At 39.6% G+C, this 27,945-nt stretch overlaps 1 protein-coding gene across 1 annotated transcript; it reads left to right on the forward strand.

Moving 5' to 3' along the window:
- Positions 1-298: 298 nt before the first annotated feature.
- On the forward strand, positions 299-27,564 carry kcnj10a (potassium inwardly rectifying channel subfamily J member 10a). Its single transcript, XM_036562112.1, has 6 exons — positions 299-796; positions 11,780-12,139; positions 13,382-13,593; positions 15,373-15,504; positions 15,816-15,993; positions 26,953-27,564. The coding sequence occupies exons 2-6, from the start codon at positions 11,782-11,784 to the stop codon at positions 27,366-27,368; spliced, it is 1,296 nt and encodes a 431-aa protein (XP_036418005.1). The 5' UTR covers positions 299-796; positions 11,780-11,781; the 3' UTR covers positions 27,369-27,564.
- The last annotated feature ends 381 nt before the right edge of the window (positions 27,565-27,945 follow it).

A 27,945-nucleotide genomic window follows, 5' to 3' on the forward strand; every position in this document is an offset into this window, starting at 1 on the left:
ATACCAAAACTCTAATAATAATAATAATAATAATAATAATAATAATAATAATAATAATGAATGCAATGAAATTCCACACAACAATGATTCACAATGTGCCATTTCAGCTTGTCTACATTTACATGAAAAGTTTACGAATTGGCGGAATACTCGAGGAGTCCCCAACAACGGCTCCATTTACAGAGAGAGAGAGAGAGAGAGAGAGAGAGAGAGAGAGAGAGAGAGAGAGAGAGAGAGAGAGAGAGCTGGGGGAGGAGAAGAGAATTCATGAATTAAAGGTACTGAGGCGGAGAAACAGTGCCTGAACTCTTATTTACATCTGCGATGTGAAACGCGCTGAGAGGAGAGGAGAGACATTTTGTTTACGGCCGCTGACAAACTTAGTGAAAAGCCACCTGAGGAGAGAGAGAGAGAGAGAGAGAGAGAGAGAGAAGAGAGAGAGAGAGAGAGAGAGAGAGAGAGAGAGAGAGAGCATAGCCCCCATCATTACATAATAAAGTGTCCGAGCAGGGCCGGTACAGACTGACACTCAGCTCTGACCGATCAAACTTCTGTAAACTCTGTTTTTTTAGCGCAGACTCTGCAGAATCGGCGCCTTTCCAGCTTTGCTCGCTTTGCTAAGAAACAATGTAGAAAGAGGCGCCCAAAGCCGAACGGAGAGAGTGTTGCCCCCCGTGGACATGAGGACAGGGTCCCAGCTCGCTGAACGGAGACTCTTCTCGGCCTAAATGTTTCCTCAGCTTGACAAGTCGGAGTAGAATCGCATAAATAAGACCAGTCAGCTCCTGATCGTAAGGTAAGAGAGGAACGCAGCCTTTCGTCATAGATTGAATTTTAAAAATTCACACAGTTGCAAACAGGTGATACGTTCATATGTTATGCAAAAGGAGAGGAGAACAAGCTGTAAACAAGTTTTGAATTAGTTTTGTACTGCAAAGCACTATTTAATTGGATCTGAGAGGTGCATGTGCTCCTCTATTCCAAAACAAACCAACACAGCTCTAAAATATGACACTTATGTAAATCATTCTTCATTCATTTACTGGTTTACTGAATGCTTTAATAGAACGATGAACACTCAAAGAACCTTTTCGGGCATAAATGATTTCTCCATGATGGAAAAGCTGTTGTAAGTTTCTTTAAAGAACCTTTTTTTTTTTAAAAAAAAAAGTTTCTGTATAGGAGAAAATGGGTTCTGCTCTTGTTATAAGTCATATAGGACCTTTCTTAGGTTCTATATAGAACGCTTTTTGTTAAGGGCACATACAATAACAATACAGTCACTGTCAGTATTAATGAGGGTTGGCCACAGTCAATAACAGTGCTGTTGGGGTATGAGCCCCTACTGAGGCCCTCAGTAAGGATGATTGTGATACTGATGTTGTAAATGAATGACAGTTGGGTTTTTATATTAAAACAGAAGCAGGAATCAAAACAGCTTACATGACTGTTGCACTATTGATGGCTCGTCATTGCTGCTCTTGTTGTTTTGGAAGCTGCTTTTCAAAAGTCCGCGCCAGAACTGTCTCAACATTACATCACACAAATGCTCTAAAATCAAAGAATCAAACAGCCAGACTGGGACTGCGGAAATGCTTTTGTTATTTCTGATAAAGCAGACAAACAAAGAGATTGGTGGCTAAGCTATTGCTAAATACACTAGCACTTTTTAAAGGGTCCATTAAGCAAATGTTTTGAATTTATTGATTTTATGATGTCATGAAAAACAATACATTCACGTACACCTATTGCCTATTCAACCTACAGCAGTTTAGCCCTGACCATTTTTGCTGAAGTTATAAGTACTGTTCCAGCCCAGACTTCTTTCTGAATGAGGCACAATACTCCTCAGCCATTCAGGACAGAGGTAATTTACATATATCAGCCTTAAAGGCACAGTAACAAAATGAGCCCGTTTAATTCTAAGGGATAAAGAGAGGTTGAGAAATTTCCATGTAAAAATGTATTATAAATGTTTTAGTACATGCACGTACATAAACATTTTAAATGCAAAAACAATGTAGAAAATGGGATGTTGGATACACATCTAACAAATGTGAACAGTAGGATTATAAGATGCAATCAAAAAATACAGGTTCAGCTGGCTCATTAGGGTTTTCTGAGCTCTTAAAACAAATCGCTGAAGCAGAGAAATAGTTTCTGATTGATTAATTGCAGTGTGCTTATAAGTACTAAAAAGAATCTTTCATGGACTTTGGTGCACTGTATGAATATGTCTGTGTCTGTATGGAAAAACTTTGAGCATTTCTCTGATTTCATGTTTACCTCTTAATCTAATCATCATGATCTGTGAGAAGCATCAGATTTTTTTTGTTGTTCGAATTTATTTGTTGCATATGTTTAATTTAAAAGTATGAAAACTTTTCTCTTGATCAAATTGGCAGCATTCAAATATGCTGCTGTCCAATGTAAAAGAGTGAACGTGAAGCGTACTGTCCAATTAGATCACGTATAAACTATGGTAGAGGCCAGTGATATATTTAAGCATAACTGTTTCATGGAAATTGTTAAAAGTGCATTTTAGGGTAAAGTGAATTTACTTAGCTAGTGCTTTTGATATCAGACTCGGGTAATTTAGTGATGGTATGGACTTCAAGCCAAAAGGTTTATAGCAAACTTCTGTCTGTAAAATTAGAAAAATAATTCAGTATTGCAATGTTTTATGCCCTTAGCTTTGGGCTAAACATTGTGCGTTTGTTCCACAAACCTGCCCAAAGTGTGTTTTGTGATGAGCTACATTTTTAATTGAATTTACTAAATTTCCTTTTTTGAGGCAGGAGTGCTTAATGCAGCTTAGAAGAAGTTACAGACATGATGAAATGTGTCAGTAGTGATTAAATGTGATCATATGAACTACCAACCAGAGGTGGGCAGTAACTAGGGGTGTACATTCCAACCAATTTTCACGATATCAAGTATTCCTAAAAGTTAACCAACGGATATCTGGTTAACCACAGAGAAAAAAGGAAACAACAAAGACAAAAAGGACTTCAGCCAAAATGACCTTAGGGCTGCAGGCTTACTTTTTAGATGTTAAGGTTAATATTTAAGAATATTATTAGAAAAGCGTGAGAGCAATCGGTAGGTTTTCATGTTGGATGATTAATGGAGGCTCTTCAGATGAGCTAATGAGCCAGCTTGGAAGCTGATGAGTACTCATCTTTTACACAAGATCATTTCTTCTCAGTGGACAATGTGCCAACATGTTAGTTTATCAGAGAAATACACAGTATTTTCACTGTTTCTAGCTAACATCAGCATAGTAGAGTATTTAGCCCAGTTGGTGAAAAAGCACCAGCTGCCTCACCTTGTTTTCACTGAACTATCGTCTTCTTGTCATGAAACATAGCAACTACATGAACAGTGATTTCAGTATTTGAATACTGGCACCTTGAACAGTTAACCGAGTAATTAAGTACCCACACATCATAGTAACTAATTACTTTTACTCAGTTACATGTACTTAAATAAATGTTTTGATGGATGTGTAATTTCCTGAGTGCTTTTCAATGATAATACTTTGATTTCTACTTAAGTATATTTGTGAGGAAAGTAATTAACTTTTTACTCATTCATATTTTAGTCATTAACATTTAGTTAATTTTTGATGTTTTTTTTCTTTATATGTTGGCAGCTGCCACTTTCTCCGGTTACAGAAGGGGCTTTAGGGTGTGGTGTGCAAAGCTATTGTTGTTCTCGAGTTAAGATGCATGTATGTGTTTATTGCGTTTCATTGTGTTGGGCTGTGGGGTCAGTTAACGTGGGTTTGCATCTTAACCATAAAAAGAAAATATATGGCAGGGGTGACCTGCCTGCTACTCTGGTTGTGTTTGAGTGGCCTTTTCTGCTGTGTTTTCCATAAAAAAGCTGTCCTTCAGTAGAAAAATGGCGTCCTCCTCTTCCTCTTTTGCCCAATGCTACACTGATGTCAGGAAGTGGGATCTTGCCACTGAGCTGGAAGAGGTAGAGCGGAACATCAACAAACTCAATGGTGGACGGATGAAGAAGAGAAGCCAGTGAAAAAGAAACAAGCGGAAGAAGAGCCGGCTATCCAGCAGCAGTTCAGGCAGGTGCTGGTGGTTCTGTCAGTTAGGAAGCTGTTTCCGGACAGAGAGGGGTGAAAGAGAAAGCGGATAAGTGTACTGGCGGGAGAGTTGAGCACAATGATCTGGGAGGCATACCCAGCGTTCGAGAGGATGACACAGGAGAAGTTGGCACTGGAGTGTTTCATCAACGTGCTGGAGGAACCGAGGCTGCAAGTGCAGCTCACGTTCAAGCAGGCATTTTGGCTGGTGGAGCTCATCCTTAGTTCACAGGCTTCAAGGCAAGTAACACAGTGCTACCCGGTGGAGGCGTTTGAGGAGGGGGGGGTGTGTGAAACAGCCCCTGAGTGAGTAGTGATGGAAAGAATAACACTAAGCATTGACGCCACCACCTGGAAGAATGGCCGCTGTTGCAGGCTTCGGGTCAAGTGAAGCATAAATGGTAAAAGGCTCATCAACACAAGCTTGTCAATATCACTGCTATGGCCAGGCATGCTCCTCCAGACTGAGAGAGGTAGGCCAGACAGCTGGGATTTGACAACCATTCAATCAGGTCTGTCACTGGCAGCCAAGTTGACATGAGGGGAAAAAGTGGCTCTCAGTTGTCCTGGGGGGTCTTAGTTGACTACATGAGTTCTGACCTGTGCCCGCATGGGATACGCATATACTTAGATTTACTATGGGTGCCTGAGGCTGCACCCAACATCAGGAAGGCAACACTGGGCTTGGAGGACAGGCAAGAAGAGCAGCATGCAGCAGCCAGCGACCGAGTTGAGGTGGAGAGACGAGGCTCCTTGGAAGCGAGGACTTTGTCCTCTTTGGGGGTAACAACTGGCACTGGATGAGCTGAACATGCAGCATCAAAGCTGGTGGGCAAAAACCCAGCAGTAGGGCGTGCTGTCAAGTAGAAGGCTTTTCATGGGTGAAGCTGATGGTATGGGAGGAGCTGAACATGCAGTGCCTGTGCCAGAGGATGGATCCCTAAAGGTTGTGGCATTACCTGCATCAATGGATGTTGGAGACAGCAGAAGGTGCAGAGGGCACTGGCAGTGAGTGCATAAATGGTTTGTATGACATTGAAAGTGGTGCACAAGCTGTGGCAGCGGAGAGAAGACAATGTTCATATGGCAGTTTATGGTAATGGCCTTCCCCTTCAGAAACGCACCAGCTACATTTGCAAACTTGGAGCAGGTGTCACAGGATATCAAGTCGGTAAACCTCCGTCCCTTTTTGCTATCCTGCGCTACAGGAAGGGACGCTGCCCCAAGCTCCAGCCACCATGGAAGAGCACCTGCATGGTGGAAGAGCAAATGGGCGGGCTAGTGTATCTAGTCCAGGTGGGGTGGCGGACTGTTGTTGTCCATAGGGACAGACTGGCCCTGTACTGGCCTTGCGAATGAGACCCCAATGCCGACTCAGGAGGAGGGGTCGCATCAGAGTCACAGCCGAGGAGCAGGTGCCCTGTGGCACTTGTTTCTGCATCCCCCCCTGCCACCCCATGTTAGAGACTTTTGTTGTTGTTTTTGTTGTTGTACATGTTGTTGTTCAAAACTGTTGGCCAAAATGTAAATAAATAAATAAATAGTAAAAAAATGTATTTTTTAACATTACGCTGTATTTTGTTAATAAATCGGTAAAACATTACAAGAAAGATAAAAATGTAATGAATTATATATAGAACAAAAGTATGTTTTTCTCTCTTTTACTTGATTGTAGTAAGTATATTTAGTCTTCTGTACCCACCACTACTAACAAGAAAGTTCATGTAGGACTGAACGATTTGGGGAAAATGTAACTGCGATTTTTACTAACCAATACTTGAATTGTGATTTAAATATTATGATTTTCTCTAAATTAATCTGTGGGTGAATTTGTTTGCCAGGGAAACCAGCACATCCATTTTTTTGGGCCTGAGGCTTGAATGCTGAATGTAGTGTACCAGACTGCCAGTTCACAAGCTCCACATGAAACTTGTTAAGACGTGTGAATAATGTAGTATGTAATTAAAATTGTAGCTTTTGCGATTTGGAAACTGCAGTGTTTCAAATTGTGATTTTAGTATAAAAACGTCATTAATTTTAAGTCAGAAGGTTTGCAACAGTATTACAATCTTAAAATTACTAAAAAATACAAAAAAATACTTCAGTAAGAGCAACAGTGCTCTGAACTTTGCTCATGCTTGGTGTGGCTTTCTCTGATAAAGAGCAGGGGGGAGGAGAGGTTGTGTAAAGGTTGTGAAGAGGTTGTGAGGAGGTTGTGAGTAGGTTGTAAGGAGGTTGACGGAGGTTTTTTTGTCGAGGTCGGCAGGAACGAGAAGGGTACTGGAATGCACAACTGCAGAATACTGATGAGTGTGTTTTGCTACTGATCCGTTTTCAATCCATCTCTACATCCTCTCTCTCTCTCTCACTCTCTCTCTGTCTCTCTCCCTCACACACACAGTGTCGTATTTTTCAATGGTGGCTTTTGTCCCTTTCATCTCCTCTCCAAACAAAGGATTCTTGTGCATACAGGACAGAGAGCGAGGGATGGAGTGAGGGGTTGAGGGAGGAGAGAAAGTGAGAGGAAGAGTGAGAGAAAAGAAAGAGTTTGAGGATGACAGCAATTTGTAAACTTAAATGCAGGAGCTCCGTCCTAAACATGATTTTTTTTATTTTAACAGTTCAGCCAGATCGTATCTGAACGTTCTGTGCTGCAGGGTGTTTGTGTTTGTGTGTGTTGAAGTGCAGTGTACTTGTACAGTAACTGTGTGTGTGTGTGTGTGTGTGTGGGTGCATACTCGCCGGAGCTCAGGGGTCAGCTGTGTGTACACTCAGCCTATCACACGTGGCCCTCTGAGAGGCAGCCCCCTCCTCGCTCGCCCAGAGTTAGTATTCAGAGCACAGAGACGCAGACAGATACCTATTCATATCCACAGTGTGAGTCTAGCACAGAGAGAGAGAGAGAGAGAGGAGAGAGAGAGAGAGGGGGAGGAAAAGAGCAAGAGAGTGCAAGAAGGCATAGCAGAAGACAGTGTAAGGGTATGGGAGAGGATGAAAGGGAGAGGAAAGAAAGGGAGGAGTAGAAAGAGTGAAATTAGTGGGAAGAGAGAGAAAAGGATAGAGAAAGTGAGAGAGAAAATGAGAAAGTCATAAAGAGAGAGAGAGAGTTAAAAGAGGGGAAGAGAGAATGAAAGAGAGAAAGAGAACAGAGAGAAGAGTGAGAGAGTAGAGTGCATAAAAGATATGAGAGAGAAATAAGTAAGAGAAACAGAAGAAGGGGAGAAAGAGGAGGATGAGAGAGAGAGAAAAACAGAAAAGGGTGAGAAAACCCAGGAGAAGGAGTAAAAAGGGTAAAAGTGGGGGAAAAAAAGACAGACACAGAGAAAAAGGAGATAGAAGGAGGAAAAGAGAGAGAAAAGGGCAGAAAAAGAGAGTGGGGGAGGAAAGAAGAGAAAAAAAGAAAATGAGAGAGGGAGGAGAGAGAGAGGGAGAGAGAATGAGAGAGAGAGAAGGAGTGAGTGAGAGAGAGATCAGAAAAGAGAGAGCGTGTCAGATCACTTTGGTACTGGCACTTTTGTTTTATTTATTTATTTAATTAGATTCGGAAACCAAGAGCTGAATGAATCAAAAGCTTCCATTTAGAGAAGAGAGAGAGAAAGTGAGAGAGAGAGAGAGAGAGAGAGAGAGAGAGAAGTGAGAGAGAGAGAGAGAGAGAGAGAGACAGACAGACAGAGAGAGAGAGAGAGAGACAGACAGAGAGAGAGAGAGAGAGAGACATACAGACAGACAAGCTGTAAAAGGATTCACCTTTTAAAGTGATGCTCTGTTCAGTCTGAGAGGAGGTGTGGAGGTGCTGTGTGTGTCTGTGTGTACTGATTAAGCACTTCTCATTAAGGGAGCTCATTCTGCCATCTGCTCCAAATCACTGTTGAGGATGTAATGGATATAGATTGCTGATACATTGATAAAGTCAAAGGAAACTAAGTGAATGAACAGGAGTTCAAAAATGATTAAAGAACTATTTGGACGGGATAAGTTTTTCACGCAGAGGTGGAGTAATGTGATTGTACCACTGGGCGTATGTAATGTTGATGAGCAGTTTGCATGGGATAAGAAATCTTGGTATAAATCACAGAGAAGGGAGTGGCTAATTGATTTATGCAGACTGCCTTTAGTCCTGAAACAAGTAGAAAACACAAACATTTAATTAATTCAGTTTACCTCGACCATCTGTCTTGTCTTAAGTGAATGCATTGTAATGTTTCAATATTCTGAATTGCTCTCATATCTGCTAGAACAAAACACATTGGCTTGATTTTAGCCACAGAGAACCCAAGTAAGTTCTTCTTTAAGTGACTTCATACTTAAGAAACCCTGAACTTACACAGAAAATGATTTTCTGTGCAATGGCAATTTTACCAACTTGTCAATTCTCACAGGATTATTATAACCTGACATTATTTATATTGCTTGGTGTGTAGCTGTCAAGAAGCCATGAAGAATATGAAATAGACAAAAAAGAAGAACACTTGCACATCAAACAAGGAAGGTGGTGGTGTTTGAGGTCATGTCCATGCTTTCTCCTCAAACAGTTCTTATTGACATTTCAGAAATCTGGAGATGAGTTCATCCCAGACTGCGCACAAACTTAGCAAACCCAAGTGCTAGCCAGCCTGAGTGAGGTCCAAAGCTCTAACAGCACATATTGGCAGACATCATGATCTTGAATTTCTGTCACAGATTACTTAATATTACTTAATACCATTTCTGCACCTTTAATGCAAACATTTAAAATGCTTCAGGCCTGTAGCAGCTCAGCACATAATTCACTGCTAGTGCTAATATGCAAGAGACAGAAACACACTTTATTTACTTAATTTCCAGTTTAAAAATGGCCTCTAAGTTCAAGATATTCATTTTCAGTGATATTTCTGAGATTAGATGTAAGAAAAGCAACTTGCACAAGGAACTGGAAAGTCAAAGGAACATTGGTAAAAAAACAGGAGTTTCTAAAACTGGGATTTAAAAAGATATTATTAAATTATTTTATTTTACAGATTATTAAAACATATAAAGATGGGTCTCTTAACAAGAGCTAGTAGACCACCAAAACTATCACCATCAAACAAAATTGCTGCAGCTTTCATCTGAAAAAGTTGCAAATCAAGCAAATAAGCTGCTGGTGTTCTCAGAACAATGGGCTGATCACCCCAGAGTCCAGACCTCAACATCACTGAATGTGTTTGGGATTCTTTGGATTGTGAGAAGCAGAAAATGCAACCAACTTTGAAGACATTTGAATAAAAATATTGGAGATTTCTTAAAAAAGAAAGCAATTGCGTCTAGTTGTAGAGACTTTCATGTAATTTTCTGTTAAATGAGTACTTTATGTACTTTATGTGGTGGTGGGTGTTGGTCAGTGTGGTAACAGTATAAAGTTTGTTTTGCAGTGAGAGGTTTTCTTTATCAATCAGAGGTCCTTCTGTCCCTCCATCTATAAATCTCTTCTCTGCAGCCCCTCGTTCTCTCCCTCTCTTCCTCTGTCTCTCTCTGTCCTTCACTTTGTGTTTGGGCACTGAATAAGCCCCCCCTTGTCTCCGATCCCCTCTGGCCCGGTGAGGTCTTGGGCAACATGTGAGTGAACCCGTGGTAAAAAAGGAGCTGGAAAAGCGAGAGGCCAGCTGCCTCGCTCGCTTCAATGAGGCCTGTTTCATGTGCCAGAGCAGCTGGGCTGTGTGAATGGAGCACTGCAAACAACAGGACGCTGGGCCTCAGGGGCACCTCTGTGCCCACCTCTACATAGCAATGCCATCCACAAGCCTCAGGAGAGCAAAGCCACTCTCACTTGTCTGCGATAGCATCAGCAGTGCCCAGTCCAGACGCTCTGTTGTGACCCTGTTAGATGCTATCTCGCTAAGAGTCCTGCTAACAGTACTTAATGCACGGTGCTTTAGTGGTGAGGGAGAGTGATTAAATGCCATATTCCAGGTCACTCTTTTTTCTGTCACAAGGCGCCAGGTTGTCTGAGATGGTATCACATCACTCGTTGTGATGAGTTTCTCACAGTCCGGACAGACAGCTGTAGCTCTTCTCAGAGCACTGAGCATTCACTACAACCTTGTTTTCTCCTTTTTTTTCTTTCAGAGAAAAGACATAGAAAAGACTTTTGTAACTAAAACCTTGACTTTTTCCAGTTAAATTCTCTCTTTCAAATTGAATTGTTAATAAACTTCCTACTGGAAATATGAAATGTGATGCGGTTGTGTGAATAAAACAGGATTGACTTAACCTGAAATGGTGTGGTGGGCATCAATGGAGTAACTACTCAATAAGCAGTGGGACAATCGTACTGGGGCCCATGGTACAGTGGGGTTCACGGTGACCATGCCTAAAATCTTTATTGGGCCCCTCATGTAGATATTGATACAATTGTACCCCCCACTGACTCACAGAAAAATACAATTAAAAAAAAAAACTTCCATCAACACTACACAGGCATGCGTACAAATAAATGTGATGTTTATTTATCTCCCTATTGTTCATTACACAGCTCAACCAAATGGATCCTTTTAAAGTTATTTTGTATGGGGGAATTTTTGCATTAGGGTGCATAAGGTCCTGGTTACACTGGGGGCGGGCATGGACGACATGTCTAAAATGGGCAATAAGAGAGCTGAGGGCAATTTTATACTTTTTGATCCCATATTAGTGGCTTTTTCATGTTAACTGCATTAGGGCTAGAATTGAGGGCTAAAAGATTAGGCATATAAATCAGGGATGCACTAGGTGAACATGCATGGAACCAAGGGTTGTATGAATGTGTTCAGTACTCCATAAAGACGATGACACAGTCTGCTAAAATCTCATAAATCTCCATATAGAGAATATATGGTTGCTGTGTACACAGTAGGATCTCATAATTCCACATTTGTAGGAATCTGCATGTCTGAATGACAGTAAAGTTTTGATTTTGACTTGTTTGATGTTGGTTTTTCTTGTAGTAATTGTGGCCTTTCCTGGGATTTATTAATGCATGAATCTTGCCCTTATTTCAACCCTTGGGACTCTAGAGTTAATGTTGGAGTTTTCTATACTTTATGTTTAAATTACCTAATTATTTCTTTACTTTAATTATTACATTTCATGTAATTATATGATTATTACATAGTAATTACATAATAATTACATTGACATCAACTGCACATTCTGTCCCAAGAGGAATGAGTATACATTTTGACTTTTTTGGTTTGTTTCAATGTTGAAAAATGACAAAACCATGGCCACAATGTAAAGTATGTTTTTTTTCTTTCCACAAAATAAGACTGTACACACAATACTTTTCACCAAAAATCTCTTCTGCTTACAAATACAGATTGATTGAGTTTAGAATCTATGCTTTTGGCAAAATTTGTCTACTTCTTCCAATGATTTATAAGTGAGAAATAACAAAATGTTACAAGAGATGTTTCAAGGCCTACAAGCCATTGGGGGACCCAGGAATGTTGGCACCTATGAATTGTGAGATCTTGTAATGCAGTGGTCAGCAACTCTGGTCCTGGAAGTCTACCATTCTGAAGAGTCTTGTTCCAACCACAATCTGCCACACCAACTCCAGCTCATTAACTTCTTCAGAAGTTCTTGATTGGCCAGATTAAATGCATTATATTATATGCAGGAAAGTCGATCTCCAGGTTATATTTTATATCGACACTAACTGTAGCCTCCTCCCTACAGCCATGACTTCGGCCACTCCCCCTTCCTCACGGAGCTCCTCCCCGCAGAAGGTGTGTCACTCCCAAACACAGACGGAGGTTCTGAAGCCACTGCTGGGTGGAGGAGGTGGAGCTACGGCAGGGGGCGGTCCTGCAGCGTTGAGGAGGCGTCGGCGTGTGCTCTCGAAAGATGGGCGGAGCAACGTTCGCATTGAGCACGTCAGCGGCCGGGGTGCTCTCTACCTGCGTGACCTCTGGACAACCTTTCTGGACATGCAGTGGCGCTACAAGCTCTTCCTTTTCTCAGCCACCTTTGCTGGCACGTGGTTTGTCTTTGGGGTGCTGTGGTACCTGGTGGCTCTGGTCCATGGAGACCTACTAGGTGAGGAGATGAGGAGGCCTTCACGAGCTGACTTTAGTGCTGCAGAAGATGTTTCATTGACATATCGGTCAAAACTGTCAAGCCTATATTTATACATATTGCATGTACTTATGTGAAATGATTCTATTACGTAAGACCAAAGCAACTTCACAGGTTTCAAATAATTAGTAGGAAAACGCAGATGTGTTCAGAATGGAGAACGGAGCACATAACAGTCTGAAAAGTTTGTTTAGCATTGAGAATGAGGTTATAATGGCATTAAAATCCTGGATGTCTTGTATTGAAAATCTTAAGGCAGATAATTGGATGAGAAATTATTACCAATACATAATTACACATATGTAATAACATCTAGATGAATTGAATATTAAATAAAACATCTAAAAACACGTTTTGGTGTCTAGTTTAAATTTTAAATATACAGTGTATTATTGAATAAATTAATAAAAAATGATAAGAGATTGCAGATGTAAGTTATTTATCTACACTGAAGTAAGAAATTTGAAAAGTAGAAAGTATCAACCTAATATCTGTCTAGAATTGATTGTTTTGCCTGATTTCATCATGGCTAAACCCAGTAATTCTAATGAAAGCATCATGTAAATTTGTCATGTGATTATATTTTTTGAAATATAAATTCATTTCAACACCTTTGATACAGTGAAGAAATTAATTTAATTGTCCTAACTGTAAATGTTTTGCTCTTTGCCACATAAAAAAGGCAGTGTGTTTGTGTATTTAATGACGAATTCAACAAATTTTTCAAAATTTCTGGAAAGCTCAAGTTTTCAAAGGTAAACAAAGTCATTTGGGGTGAATTGATATAAAATAGTTTAATGTAGAGAAACTTCCTGACTCAGATTTCTTTATAGTGATGGTGATGGGAATCAGGGCTTGCAATATCAACAACCCAAACATCGCGATGCAAATTATATTAAAAAATATTAAATGCGTTAGTCATCTGGTTCCTATCAACACCACTGTAAACAATACTGAGTTGGTAAGTTTCTCTAGAAAAAGAACATTTCATGTCAAATTGCTCTGAATGTCATTGTTCACAGCTTCATTTATTCAATTATGCAGAAATTGTGAAAACTTAGTGGAATGGCCCTTCAGGTATATCTATTTAAAAATAACATTATTCAGTAATTTGTTATGAGAGTAGAAACTGAAAAATTTTTTTAAAGTTACTATTTGCAAAATATCTCTGTTTCTACATCCTTTGTTTCCTCCTCCTGGCAGAGTTTGACCCGCCCTCCAACCACACCCCCTGCGTGATGCAGGTCCAGACGCTGACGGGGGCTTTTCTCTTCTCGCTGGAGTCACAGACCACCATTGGCTATGGCTTCCGTTGCATCACTGAGGAATGTCCAGTTGCCATCATCCTTCTCATCGTGCAGCTAGTCATCACTATGGTGATGGAGATCTTCATCACAGGAACCTTTTTGGCTAAGGTGAAGAAAAGCTATAAAAACATTACTGCATTTCATAAGAACTAATATTCTGAGAGTCTTTCTTCTAACATCTAACATCTGTGCTGCATAGGTGGTGCTACATATATACAGAGGTTGTTGTACTGGATGTACACTGTATATGCTGTATATGCTGTCTTGTGTGCACAGTATGTATGGTGTTGAATATGAATAGGGTTGTATGTATAGCATCTGTATCTGATATATAGTGTTGTATGTACAGAGTATTATTTAATGTGGTGTATGTATCTGCATGTGGTTGGTCTTATATAAGAGTATGTATAGAGGTGTATGTATCAGTGCTGTTCTGTGTGTAGGTGACCTCATATGCATACACTGTAAAGAACTGGTGCAAATTTACAGTATAAAAACCGCAGTAATTGCTGTATTTCTTAAATAGAGCAGATTGCTTTGATTATTATATAGCATTCTTTTTTGGGCTTCATTATTATATAAGCATAATGGAAGATACAGGAAGATACAGGTTACATTTGTTGTCAAAGAAGTAAAAGTACTGGATTTCTTAGCTTTAAGATACGTTTCAGTGTATTTTACATGTTTATTACTATGTTGATGGTGATTGTGTTTCAGTAACTAGTTCATCCTCTAATGTTATAATTAATTGGTATTTAATTACTGCAGTCTTTGTAGTCTTAATGATGGTGTCAGTGCAGTAACTGCTGTAATGTGATGTTCAGTTCTTGATGTGATTGATAATCAGTTCTAGGCTTGATTAACATGATTGTTCTCTTAACTACTAAATAGATTTGTAGTGCTTGTCTATATTTTTACATGTTGTACTACATAATGTGAAAACAAGGAACGTATGGCAGCTGTGGGTTCATATTAGAGCACATATGAGCTGTTAATTGGAAAATAAGGGGGCAGGAAAAACTGGACAAATTCAGTAATCAACTGTTTGTAGAAACAGAATATTGTAATTTTATGCTATAGCATGGGTTCTGTAAATAAACACTAAATTACTCGCGAAATGTCTGCCAGTAAGTTCGTGTGATTTTAAACTGGACTGTTTAACAGTGTAGAGTTCATAATGTCTGTAGTGTGTATAGTATCTATAGTAGCGTATGTATAGTATGTGCAATGTGCTGTAAGGAGGTGGTCTTGTATTTATAGTATAGTGGTATGCAGTGTGTATGCTGTACTGTGAGGAGGTGGTCTTGTATGTATTGTATAGTGATGTGCAGTGTGTATGCTGTGCTGTGAGGAGGTGGTCTTGTATATATTGTATAGTGGTGTACAGTATTTGTGCTGTAATATTGTGGTCTTGTATGTATTGTATAGTAGTGTACAGTTTGTAAGCTGTGCTGTGTGGAGGTGGTCTGGTATATATTGTACAGTGGTGTAAAGTATTTGTGCTGTATGGTGGTGGTCTTGCATGCTTTGGATAGTGATGTACAGTATTTGTACTGTAATATTGTGGTCTTGTATGTGTTGTATAGTAGTGTACAGTTTGTAAGCTGTGCTGTGTGGAGGTGGTCTTGTATGCATTGGATAGTGGTGTACAGTATGTATGCTATGCTGTGTGGAGGTGTTCTTGTATAAATTGTAAAGTGGTGTACAGTATTTGTGCTGTGAGGAGGTGGTCTTGTATGCTTTATATAGTGGTGTACAGTATGTATGCTGTGCTGTGAGGAGGTGTTCTTGTATGTATTGTATAGTTGTGTACAGTATTTGTGCTGTGTGGTGGTGGTCTTGTATGTTTTGGATAGTGGTGTACATTATCTGCTGTTCTGTGTGTAGGTGGCTCGACCGAAGAAGCGAGGCGAGACAGTGAAGTTCAGTCAGCATGCTGTCGTGGCCAATCATGAAGGACGACCGTGTCTCATGATTCGTGTTGCCAACATGCGCAAGAGCCTGCTTTTAGGCTGTCAGGTAAGTATATATAAACGTGCGTATTAATGTGGGCGTTATTAAGGTTGGTAGTGAGATTATGATACAGCATAGAACGGGTTTGAATCTGACATATAATTTCCAACTTGCATCTAGGATTAACAGTTAACTGCAGTTTCTACTGCATGCTTTTTGCAGCTTTTTGTTGGGCCACAAGACATACATAGATAAGTAGATATGTTTTTGTGTAATTGTCTTCTTTGTGTAGTGAGTGTTAGTATGTGTTTAATGCCCTAATTCAGACAGTCTTAGTCTTAATCAGCCAGTCTTAACCAACCTTAATCTTTGCCCAGGTAACAGGTAAGCTGCTGCAGACGTCTCTGACTAAAGAGGGTGAGACGGTACGCCTGGACCAAAGGAACGTGGCCTTCCAAGTGGACACATCCAGCGACAGCCCCTTCCTCATTCTCCCCCTCACCTTCTACCATGTCATCGATGACAGCAGTCCTCTTCGTGCCTGGGCTGCAAAAGGTAGGAAGAGACCTACAGAAGAAAAGAGACTTAGAAGAGAATTCTGGAATAAGTTCTTAGAACAGTACCACTGCATTGGTCCATTTTACATTAGAAATTTTAAGCACTCTAGAACTTTAGCGCTCATAATGTTCTAGACTTCATTTAGACTTTTAAAGAGAACGGGGACCGGCAAACCAAATGTTAAGAAGCGCTATTTTGTCCTTTCAACAAAAAATAAACCACCTTGGGAGCCACAAAATGAAAATGGCTGAAAATATATTTTAATATGTGCCACCTAATGTCCTAGTGTAGAGTAACAACTATAAACGAAAATGCAGACTTACTTTGCTCTGCTTTAAGCTCTCTTTAAGCTTTCTTTGCTCAACTTTAAGCTCAGCTACAGCCACTTTTCTTGCATCTCCAGGAGGAAACTTCTGCAAATGTGGAATAGGTTCTTGTAAAATGTTTGATTTTTTGTGAGTTTCTTGTTCGAATTTTCCTGTTCCACCTTAAATGCAACGTCTGCACCATTTAAGGTGGAACAAGAAAATTAGAATGAGAAGCTGACTTCACCTTTGTGACTTTTCAGTGTTTGACAGTTTCTTGTTGCAGATCAAACATATCAGGAAACCAGCTGGAGTGATTATAAATGCAAATAAATCCATTGGTCTTTAAATTATCTATGTTTGTCTTAAATCTTTCTCTTTTCCTTTTTGTTAGCTACTAGCTAGGCTAGATTGTTGTCTGCATTGCTGTGGTGATCAGCAGTCTGCACGCCAAACTTCAGGGTTATAGGTTATTGAGTTAGCAGTTCTACATTAACTCCAGCGTTTCAGTCCATTTATTGTTAAAACTTTGTTAAAATGATCAGCTGAGCTTTATTTTACTGCAAAGAAGCATTATTTTATTTTTACCTTAAAATATTATAATTTTTTATTTTTACCTTTTGCTGTGGAGCTGCAACAGGGCAGTAAAAGAGTCGTATGTTGCCGAACCCGGTTATAGAAAAATAGATCCCAGTCCTGGTTCTGGAGTACCCTGCCTAGCACACTTTTCTGTTTTCCATGCTCCAACACACACATTTGAACTCATTATTGGCTTGTTAATGCTCTGATTCATTGGATCAAGTACACTATATGTCCAAATGTTTGTAGACATGCATCCATTTTTTCTGAATTTGGGGACTTAATAGGGGTCTGTTAATCTTTGCTGCAGTAACAGCTTCTACTCTTCTGGGAAATCTTTACCCTAGAAATTGGAACATTTGATCACATTCAGGCATAGGAACATAAGAGAAATCAGGTACTGATGTTAGAAGATTAGTTCTGGATCACAAATTCCACCCCAACTCATCCCAAATGTATTGAATAGTGTTCCATCACTCCAGAGAATGCAGTTCCGCTGCTCAACAGCCCAGTAGTTTTATAGCTTTATACACTTCTGGCTGATGCTTGGCAGCTGAGTCTTCCATTCTATTGCCTTTCTATGGAGATTATACAAGATGTGTGTGCACAACTGCACACCTTATAGTAGCTGAACTCACTGATTACAAAGGGTGTGTGCATATGTTTGACCATATAGGGGAGCAGCATGAGGACCAGCATTAGGGACTGCTGTTCCAGAAGATTTCTAGAAGAGAAACTAGCACTAAATGAGGCCCAAAACTTTGTGAGCTCAAAAGTCCCACAGTGTTCACAAGTTCTGAAGTAGAACTGGAACAATGCAATGTTACTGTTCTAAGAAGTCACTGCTACGATGATACCCAAATATCTATGCCAAAGCCTCTGATACAGATCTTCCCGCGGAGAGTAGTAGTACAGAACACTTGAGAATGTGGAAAATAGGGCTGGACACAAGCCCCGTATGGCTTTGGCAGAGTTGCTTTGAGGACAGGGGTGTATGATGGGGGAAATGTGAACTGCGGCAGGGAGAAAGGGGTCAAAGACTTGAGAGGTGCTCTGTTACAGTGTCAGAACAGAGGAGCAAGGAGAAGGTTGGAGGTGTTTTTGACTGTTTGAGGGTATACTGGTACATCCTTTCCACTAATATTTTACACCTGTATCAGAGTCAAGCTCAACAGGCTCAGATTATATTACTGATCCGTCACGTTCAGTCTTTTTTGCTGTGTTATCATAAGCTATTATGTTGAAAATAAAAGATATAAGCAAAGAGGATCAGTATTAGTGCATCTGCACATCTAGGATTTCTTCATTTATTTATTTAGTGTTGAGGATGGAAAATGACAGCCGAGATGAAGCTAGCAATAAAACAACACCACTAACAATCCCATAGTATTAGATTATTCCTCCAGTTGTAAACATATGCATGACCATATATATATATATATATATATATATATATATATATATATATATATATATATATATATATATATATATATATTCAGATTAGTTTTCCATTAACAGTTGGAGGGTAAAAAACAAAATAGGTTAAAGTAATGGGAAGATGCATTATAGCACACTGTGCACATCCCATGTATCAGTACAATATAGTTTACAGTGTAGTCAGCAATACAATGTGTAATGAATTGTGTAGTGGTAGTTGTAACATGATGAGTGTGGAACAGTCTAGCCAGAACCATCTGAGAAAGAGAGAGAGGCCCATTAGAGTGTGAACTGCTAGGAGCAGTGGAGCAGTGGAAAAGCCCGGAAATCGGGCCAGCACTGTAACGTGCCAGCAGAGCCGGGGCTCAGGGCCTCATTTCAGGACTTTTGGATGGACATGCAAATAGCAGAAATGAAAACCAACAGTGGAAGGATCCCCACTGGAGGATGTGCTACTGTGCTACTGTACCAAATGCACCTGACCTTTGAACGCTGTGCTTAGAGCAATGTGCAGAGCTGTGTAAGCCTCTACAGGACATTTACTTCTGAAAATCACTTTGGGCTACTGCAGAATCATCGCTACCACTGCTAGTAGCAAATTGGAGTGAATTTGGAACAAACACAAAAGCTCAGTGCATTGATATTGGTGTACGTGTATATTTAACACTCACATGTGTACTAAGATGTAGACATTATATTGATCTGATACTAGGTATTGGTACTGAGCTGATATCAGTTGCACTGATATCAGTGCTGATTTGGATATCGAAGGGAGAAAATAATTAATCCAACTCAAATCTATCCTGAGGTAGTCCACAGTGTGTGATGTGATGTTGTTAACTGTATTTTACAGCGTTTGAGTAGTTTGAGCATGATAGCCTACTTTTAAATGTTCATGCTGAAGTGAAGTGCTTGATTTAACAATAAAACTCTGGGCCCGCTGGTGGGCCCTGGCTATTTAAGTGGTTAATTAAGCATCAGGAAAAGAAAAAAACACAAACGCTTCAATATCTAAATATGATATCACATTTTCACTTTTCAGCTTTTCAAAGAAATCTGCAGGGTTATTTTTCCACACCTCCAAAGTTCAGTCTTAGAAGTTGCGTTTTCTGCTTCTCACGATCCAAAAAATCCCAAACACATTCAGTGATGTTGAGGTCTGGACTCTGGGGTGGTCAGTCCATTGTTCTGAGAGCGCCAGCAGCTTATTTGCTTTGATTTGCAGGTTTTTCAGATGAAAGATCTAAGTAATTTTGTTTGATGGTGACAGTTTTGGTGGTCTACCAGCTCTTATTGAGAGTTTCATTTTCTTTCTATGTTTTAATAATCTGTAATAAAATTATTTAATAATATCCCAGTCCCAAAAGACTTTCCAGTTCTTTGTGCAAGTTGCTTTTCTTACATCTAAAATTTGAAATACCACTGAAAAATGAATATTGTGAGCTTAATGAATGAATGAATGAAATAAGTAAAGGCTGTTCCCTGTCTTTTATATAATACTGTATCTTTAGAATAGCAGTGAATTGTGAGCTACTACAGGCCTAAAGCATTTTAAATGTTTGCATTAAAGGTATAGAAACAGTATTATGTAATATTAAGTAATCTGTGACAGGAATTCAGGATCACGATGTCTGCCACTATATGTGCTGTTAGAACTTTGGACCTGCTAACACTCAGACTGGCTAGCACTTGGGCTTGTGTACACTCTGGGATGAATTCATCTCCAGATTTCTGAAACATCAGTGGGAATTCTTTGAGGAGAAAACATGGACATGAACTTGAACATGTGAAGAGACTTTCGGTTTTGAGGTTTGAGGTTAAAGGTCATGTTTTGGATCTCAGGCCCAGAGAAAGAGCTTTGTGTGAATGGCATGGTGTGAGGTTGTTGTGTAAAGGGCAGTGTTAACTTGATTTGAGGAGGTTAAAAGACAGAAGTCAGTGTCACAGACAGAGCGAGTCGGACATTCTTGATTGTCGTGGTTCTCTGCTGTCACACAGTGGGGTTTGTGTATGTAATGATGTAGAAATGGAGGGCTTAGTGTTTACGTGAGTATGGGATATGTATAATGGGGAGAGGATTTGCGAGTTGGCACGTACCTCTGTCTCACTCCTCCCTCCTCTCTCTCTCTTTCTCCATCTCTAGTGTTCTCTCATCTCTTTATCACTCGTTCTCTCTCTCTGGCCCTTTCCCATCCTCTCTGTCACTCTTTCTCTTTCTCTCTCTGGTTGGAATGTGTGTATGAGTGTGTGCCAGGGTGTCTCATTAGGGGCACAAAGCAGCTCAGTCCGTGGTGCTGAAACGGAGGTGGTGGATCCGGTTACGGTAGTACAGCTTCAACTCCGGACGGGGGGCCATTACAGCCCCTCTCTCTACACTACTCGCTACATAGTCTCACCATGCTCACCATTCATATTAGTTCAGTTTAACTCAATATTGCTTTATGCATTTGACTGAATCAATCTGTGGTGCCTCAGGTGCCATACTGCAAAAAAAGCAACAGGGAACAGACTGAAAGTTGAAAATTGTTCTTGGCTTGAACTGTATGGATCTAGATAAAACCTACAATTGGTACAGAACCTTCACATTGTCTCATTTACTAAATGGTTCTCCATTGAAGGTTCTTAATGTAACTGAGAGTGTTTCCAAGTTATTGCTCCAAAAAAAAAAAACACTCTTTGGCACCTTGATTTGTAAAATGGAATTTTACAAATTGATTTTTTATCCACATGATCAAAATATTAAGAGGTAAAAAAGTCATTCAGAGCGGTTTGATGCGAAATGCACCATTGTAGAGAAACTTTCTGAGTCAGAATGGTTCACAATGGTGCTGATGTAGACATCTGAGAATTTAGTAAAAGCTCACAGATAATTATTACATGAAATTGTTATGAATATGCTGCCTGACACCTGAGATACTTTTAAGATAAGCTTTCAGACTAAACCATATTTTTTAAAGTCATTTATGGTGAAGAGGTACATGCAGGATGTTGCAAGAAAAAATAGTCCCCAAAGAAAACTTTTGTTTTTCTGATTTATCTCTATTTACCATTATGACCATTACATATTAAAACTCAGCAAGCATGAATATGCTCACTGTTCATTTGGATAGTGAATAGAATGGCTATATTTGCACTGTATACATTGTTACCTCTATTCTATCACCATCACTGTAGAGAAATCAGTAAGTTTATAATTTTTCATCAAACCACTCTGAATGACTTTCATCTCAACAATTACAATGAAGTCAGTTTGCCAACAACCAGTATGTTTTACAATCTAGCTCAACTGAGTTTTTTTGCTAAATCTTCCTAAAACTTTGTTTTTAGTGAAATATACTGATTCTCAAACATATTATTTATTTGGTTTTCCCAAAAGCTTAGCACAAAGAAAATTCTTAAATTTTAAAGCAAGCATCACGCTGAACACTCTCTCTACCAGTTTAGATGATCTTAACACTAAGATGCTTTTGGGAAACTAGGACATGCTTTGTTCATCACAATCCCTCACACTGAGCAGGTTTTCATTCTTCTAATTGAACATACCTGATTCAGTTCATCAAGCTTTCAGGAGCATCTGGAGAATCAGGTGGATCTGATTAAATATGCAATAAGACTCTACAGGAGCAAGACTAATTAACCCTTTAAATGGTCAGGACCCACTGGTGGGTCCAAAGTATTGCTACACACTTCTATAACCTAAGAATAAGTCAGTCTGTTTGTATCATAGTCCCGATGTTCCTGAATAATAAGCCTTAGCACATGTAATAAGGGGTTATTTATTAGTTAGCTGTACAAATTGCTGCAGACATTTAGTCAAACTTCTTTGATCTACATTAACAAAAATATTTGTTACAATCTTTATTTTCAACTTTTTGATGTAAAGTGTATATAGTATTTTTCATATACAACAATATAATATAAGCAGCATTCACTACAGTAGAGGGAGGGGTGTTCTGCTATATACAGTCATGCACAAAAGTTTGAACTCTCTCGGTCAAATGACATGCTTTGTTGATCTTCTAAGTGAAAATAAGTTAACACATCCTTTACAGAGAGCAAACTAAAATATAGCTTTTTTTTTCTTTAAATTGTAGTGCACAATTTCTATTTATTTGCTGAATTTAACTTATTGGAAAAAAATGTAAACAAAATAGAAAATGCCATAACCTTTGCACAGACTACATTTCCCCAATATATTAAATTCAGAAAATAAGCAGCAATTGTGTCTTAAAATGTACAGAAGAGAGTTCTCTGTAGAGACTTCAGCAAAACATATAATTTGACCAGGGGTGCCCAAACATTTGCATACAACTGTAGAATTAAAAAATGAATAGATAAAATAGAAAAGAGCTGGAGAATAGAATCTCCATCCGCTCTCCTACACTAGTTTCTCTTCTGAGGGTACTGATCCTGGGGCAGTTTCAGGCTGTATTATATTCACTTAGCAGAATCATAGCAGAATCATCCCTCTGCTGCGGTGGATGTTGTTGCCCCACATGTTTTAACAACAATGCCCACGGGGGGTCACTAAAGGGCAGTTTATTTCTGCATTTGTTTATGTAGACTCACAGAAGTAAATCTCAGTGCTTTGCCAGTTTGATCCACCTAAAGAAATCTATTAGCATTTTTGAAAATTGTACCCTTAAATACATTGACTGACTAATCATTGACTGAGTCTAGTTTTATAGCTGAAACTTGTTAAAGAGGTGGAGTTGCCTGCTTATCAAGGCTACGACAAGTGTTATCCAAAATCAACAGAAGAATCTTACAGGGCCTACAAGGTGTTATCACTCAGTCACTTTGAGTGACAGAAGGTCCTAACCAATCAGATAGCCGTTCACTTGATCTCCGATTGGAATTGCTTCAGTTGGAATTCTAGAAAGGAAGCAATTCCAATCAGAGATCAGGTGGACAGCAGTCCGGGTGGTTCAGAGAGCTCGAGCGAGAGTAACATGCTGCCCCGTAAGATTCGTCTGGTGATGTTGTTGAGTGTAGAAGAGGCTGGGATGGACATCAGGTAGAGTAGAGCTATAGAGCTGATGTCACGTAATTACAGGCACCACGGCACCATTACAGTACAGCCTGTTTAATTCTAAGGGATAAAGAGAGATCGGGCATATAAAAATGAATGATTTTAGTACACAAAGCCACACTGAAACACAAAATGCCATCATGGAATTCTCAAACACGTAACATACATTCAAATGTATGTTTAGGGTAAGAATAATGTGTAAAAAACTCTGTGAAATGAACTGTAAAAGCTGAGTGACAAAAACTAACAAAACCACAAGGAATGCTGGGAAGTTCGGCCCCCATCACTACAATATTTAGAGAGGCTGCTTAAGACTGCATGGCATATTTTCCCAACATGCTTTGCAAATAACAACTATTTACTGGCCTTGTTTCTCCCAGAATGCACCATTTTTACAGCAATCTGCCTATTTAAGGAATACAGTAGGTTACTGCAGGATTGTTGCTGTAAATTTAAATAATCAGGTCTTTACAGTGTGCACAGATTTCATAACATAAAAAAACAGGATATGGGCTCTTTAATAAATCTCTACTTGGTCCAGATGATTAATCTGTGCTTCTAGAAATGATGGACAAGCATGAAATAGTTCTCTTTTGAAAGTAAATAAAAATTTCACCCACAAAAGTTGTTTTTCTACTTTTGCACAAAAGCTATTGATTTGCACTCGAATAGGAGATTAAGAAAGCTACTGCCAACATGAGCGTGTGTGTCTATTTGTATAAACACGTGTATGTGTGTGTGTGGTGTGTGTGTGTGTGTGTGTGTGTGTGTGTGTAACCATGCATGCTGGCTCTTTTTGTAAGCATGCGTGTGTGTGTCCAGTTACAGTTGCCCAGTGTGTGGATGTATAGTAGAAGAGGTCCAGTTCAGGCTATGAATGCTACATTGTGCTTGTGTAAGATGGTGGAGCAGATCTCAGCTGTAATAGGTTCAGTTCAGCAGTCAAACCACTGACCACAGTCCATCTCACTGTATTACTATATAGAAATGACTACTAATGTCTGTAATACATTGTCAGAGAGAGAGAGAGAGAGAGAGAGAGAGAGAGAGAGACAGAGAGAGAGACACAGAGAGGCAGAGAGATAAAAAACAGACAGAAATAGAGGAAGTTGTAGTTACTGTAACACGTTAGTGAAGCTATTTTGAATGTGAGTTATGAAACTGTGTGTTTTCCATTCTGAAGAAAGCAGAAGTGGGTCTGGCTGACGGAAAGATTCTGTTTTCACAGATGACAGAGTCTAGCTCTGAGTGTGGCATGTTGATGCAGGTGTGTGTGAGTGTGTTTTTGTGTGTATGTATGTGTGTGTGAGAGACAGTGAAGCTATTCACATTGTTTTGTGTTGAAGGTTCTCTGCTGGTATGTGCAGTTTAGTTGCATGGGACTGACAAATACAAGCAGAGGGATTATCTTAACTGTGGAAAGGACAGTCATGACAGTATTTACAGTTAAATGTTAGCGCTTGCCTGAGTAATATATGAAAAGAATTAAAAACAGATGTTGTTATGTCTATTTTAGCTGGTTTACTATATGCCAGGTATCCATGTCACCTCGCCTCAGAGTGCAACAAAATTGCACCGCTTTGATATGGCTATAAGCTTAAAGAGCAAATATGTAGCATGTGTCCTCCAAGCTTGGCACTAGCCGAGTGGGGTATCTGCTGAGACGCTTCCAGGGTGGTCCTCCTTAGGTTCAGAAGGCCTTGTAGCTCCAAAATATCCTAATACTTGGCTTCAGTCTCTGCAGCTCAGCTCCGACTGAGCTCAACTCCTGCCTACGGTTGGCACCCTCACTGCTGCTTTCCATAATAAAAGACTAAAAAATAAGTCAACTAGATAAATAAAAACAAACTGAACTGTGATGGTGATAAATAAAATGATCATTCTTTATTACAGCCTTAGTTTCCACATGACTCCTAAAAGCTGTATTTGAACGAGAGGGCTACAGTCACAACATACAGCACACATACTTCAGCTGGCCTGTAAACACACTGATGCTGCCTACTGGATATAGTTTGAACTGCATTTATTTATGAAATAAAAAATATTTCGATTTTGAGAAGTTCAGAGTGTTCAGGTACTCCTTCAGAAATCCAAACAAGGATTCAAAGTCTGTAAACTGTTGTTCAGCCCAGCCCTAGAAATGTCCTTATTGACTTATAAATGGAAAAAATGATGAATTGCAGGGAATCAGTGAATTATCCTTTCCACATGAATAAACTACATTACACTGACAGAACAATAACCAAAAGTAACCTAAAAGACTGAATCATGTCATTGTAATATATTATTCATGTGGAAATAATCTGCATTTATGAATCTAGGAAAATTCAATGCATCACTATTTTCAGCTGCCAGTTCACTGTCTTTCTGAGTTGTGTGAAAGGTGTGGGCATTAGTCCAGGCTTTCAGCCCACTGTTTAGTGCTAATGAGAGCTGTGCTGGAGGTTTTATTTGCTTTGCTGAAAGTTGTTTCTATCATAACCATGATCTGAAAACTTACACTATTGAATTGTAATTCAGATTCCCTGCCCACTGGACTTTTTTGCTTTCCTTACTGTAACACACCTCACTCAGATCATGAAGGTCTTGATAATTCACAGATAACCCTCTTGTGTTATAGCAGGGAAAACCCAAAATGCCATGCATGTCTCCCCAAAGACTGTGAGCCAAAACTGATCGTGCAGAAAAGATAACATCATCTCAGCCGGGGGACTCATGCAAAATAGCCACCTCAGAGTGACGATCAATGAATGGATGCGGTGCTTTTTATCAAAACATTCCAGCAGTAGAGTACCTTTTCTGTTCCACTATGAATTTTTCAAAGAAGACACACACAGAATGTTTTGCCTTTGGGAAGAATAAGAAGTCATTGAATAGTAATTAATCAGAGGGGAACCATCAGAGCCTTCTAGGCCTTCACTGAAGGCCTAATGATTCATGTGTAATAAGGAATACACCTGTAATTTTTTAGTTATTTTATTTTTAGTTATTTTAGTTTACTTAATATAATCATCAGGCTTATTGTTATTTTAAACTCTACAGGTATTGTAGTAATAGTATTATTTTATTATGCTGAACTCTTAAGTTGAATGCTTAAGTTAAACTGAAGTCCTGGGGTGTCAGATTAATCACTAACATTATTAGGAACTGATAGTGGAATCCACCAATTAAGCTTTCATTTCAAGTGGGTGGGAAGTCCTACATATGTCACTCACTGTTAATATTACTGTTAGTCTGACTAACAGTTTCAGTCAGATGTTAGAAAGACTTTTCACTGCCACTTTCTTTACAGTCTGTAAAACTAAAGTTAAATATGTCTTAATATGTCAGTTACAAGCAGTTTGCAACCATCAATATCTGTGTTTAATCTAGAATAGCCAAAAATGTTCATGTGATTTAGTGATAGCTTAGTGCTAACATACTAAAATCCCATAGGTGCACCTATTTTGACAGTTTTGACATATATGGCCCAAACTATAGGCCTAACTCTAATAGTCGTGGTCAGGTACTGATGTAGGACGAGATCTGACTACCATTATTGACCTTCATAACTTTTTAAAATCAAGCAATTATAATCTGTTCTTTCTCTTCTGCGTCCAGGTGGTGGGTGGACAGATCCTGAGCTGGCGGATTTTGAGCTTTTGGTGATAATGAGTGCCACGGTGGAGCCCACCTCAGCCACCTGCCAGGTGCGCACCTCCTATCTGCCTGATGAGATCCTGTGGGGATACGAGTTCCCACCCGTCGTCTCGCTCTCTCCCTCTGGAAAGTATGTAGCTGATTTTGCCTTCTTCGACAAGGTTGCCAAGACTAAGACCCCACCACTCTTTAAACAAGCCCCGCCTCCAAGCCCCCAGACACCCCGTTACCAAGGCAGCGAAGGAGGAGGAGGTGGAACTGTGGGGTCGGACCCTGAGAAGATGAGGCTGGAGGAGAGCTACCGGGAGGAAAAGGGGCGGGACAGGGGCCGAATCCGAGACAGCAGCCCACTTAGCGTTCGCATTAGCAATGTGTAATTAGAGAGGGCGAGAGAGATACAGAGATAGTGATTAAAACAGAAAAGAAAAAGATTTTATATCAGCCATGTTTTTTTGTTGAAGTAAACTTACCCTTCCTTTTAGACTGTGTGCCAGTAAAATACACTATATGTCCAAAAGTTTGTAGACGCCTGCACATCCAATGTTTCTTCTGAATTTAAGGGTATTAATAGGGAATTTGTCCCTTTTTGCTGCAGTAATAGCTTCTGCTCTTCTGGAAAGGCTTTAAACCAGATGTTGAAACATTTCTGTGAGCAGTTGATTGCATTTAGCCACAAGAGCATTAGCGAGGTCAGGTACTAATGTTGGGTGATTAGTTCTGGATCACAAATGCCAGTCCAGCACATCCCAAAGCTATTGGAGGGGCTTAATACCTCTTTAACTGACATGTGGGATTGGGTATAGTGACCTTAGGCTCATGTGTAGGAAAGTGACCAAGGTTCTATTATATTGGCAATGCTTTTCTATAGAGATTATACAAGTTATATGTGTGCAAATGAACACCTGTATCAGCAATGGGTGCACCTTAAAGTAATTAGGCGTTAATTAGTAGCCA

Source organism: Colossoma macropomum, unplaced genomic scaffold (genome assembly GCF_904425465.1).
Source record: "Colossoma macropomum unplaced genomic scaffold, Colossoma_macropomum, whole genome shotgun sequence".
In the NCBI taxonomy this organism is placed as follows: domain Eukaryota; kingdom Metazoa; phylum Chordata; class Actinopteri; order Characiformes; family Serrasalmidae; genus Colossoma; species Colossoma macropomum.

Excerpts from the sequence above, each read along its gene's own strand:
- kcnj10a (XM_036562112.1), top strand. The coding sequence starts at position 11,782 with ATGACTTCGGCCACTCCCCCTTCCTCACGGAGCTCCTCCCCGCAGAAG. Across the intron at positions 12,140-13,381 it reads GGTCCATGGAGACCTACTAG|AGTTTGACCCGCCCTCCAAC; the intron begins GTGAGGAGATGA and ends TCCTCCTGGCAG. Across the intron at positions 15,994-26,952 it reads TCGTGCCTGGGCTGCAAAAG|GTGGTGGGTGGACAGATCCT; the intron begins GTAGGAAGAGAC and ends TTCTGCGTCCAG.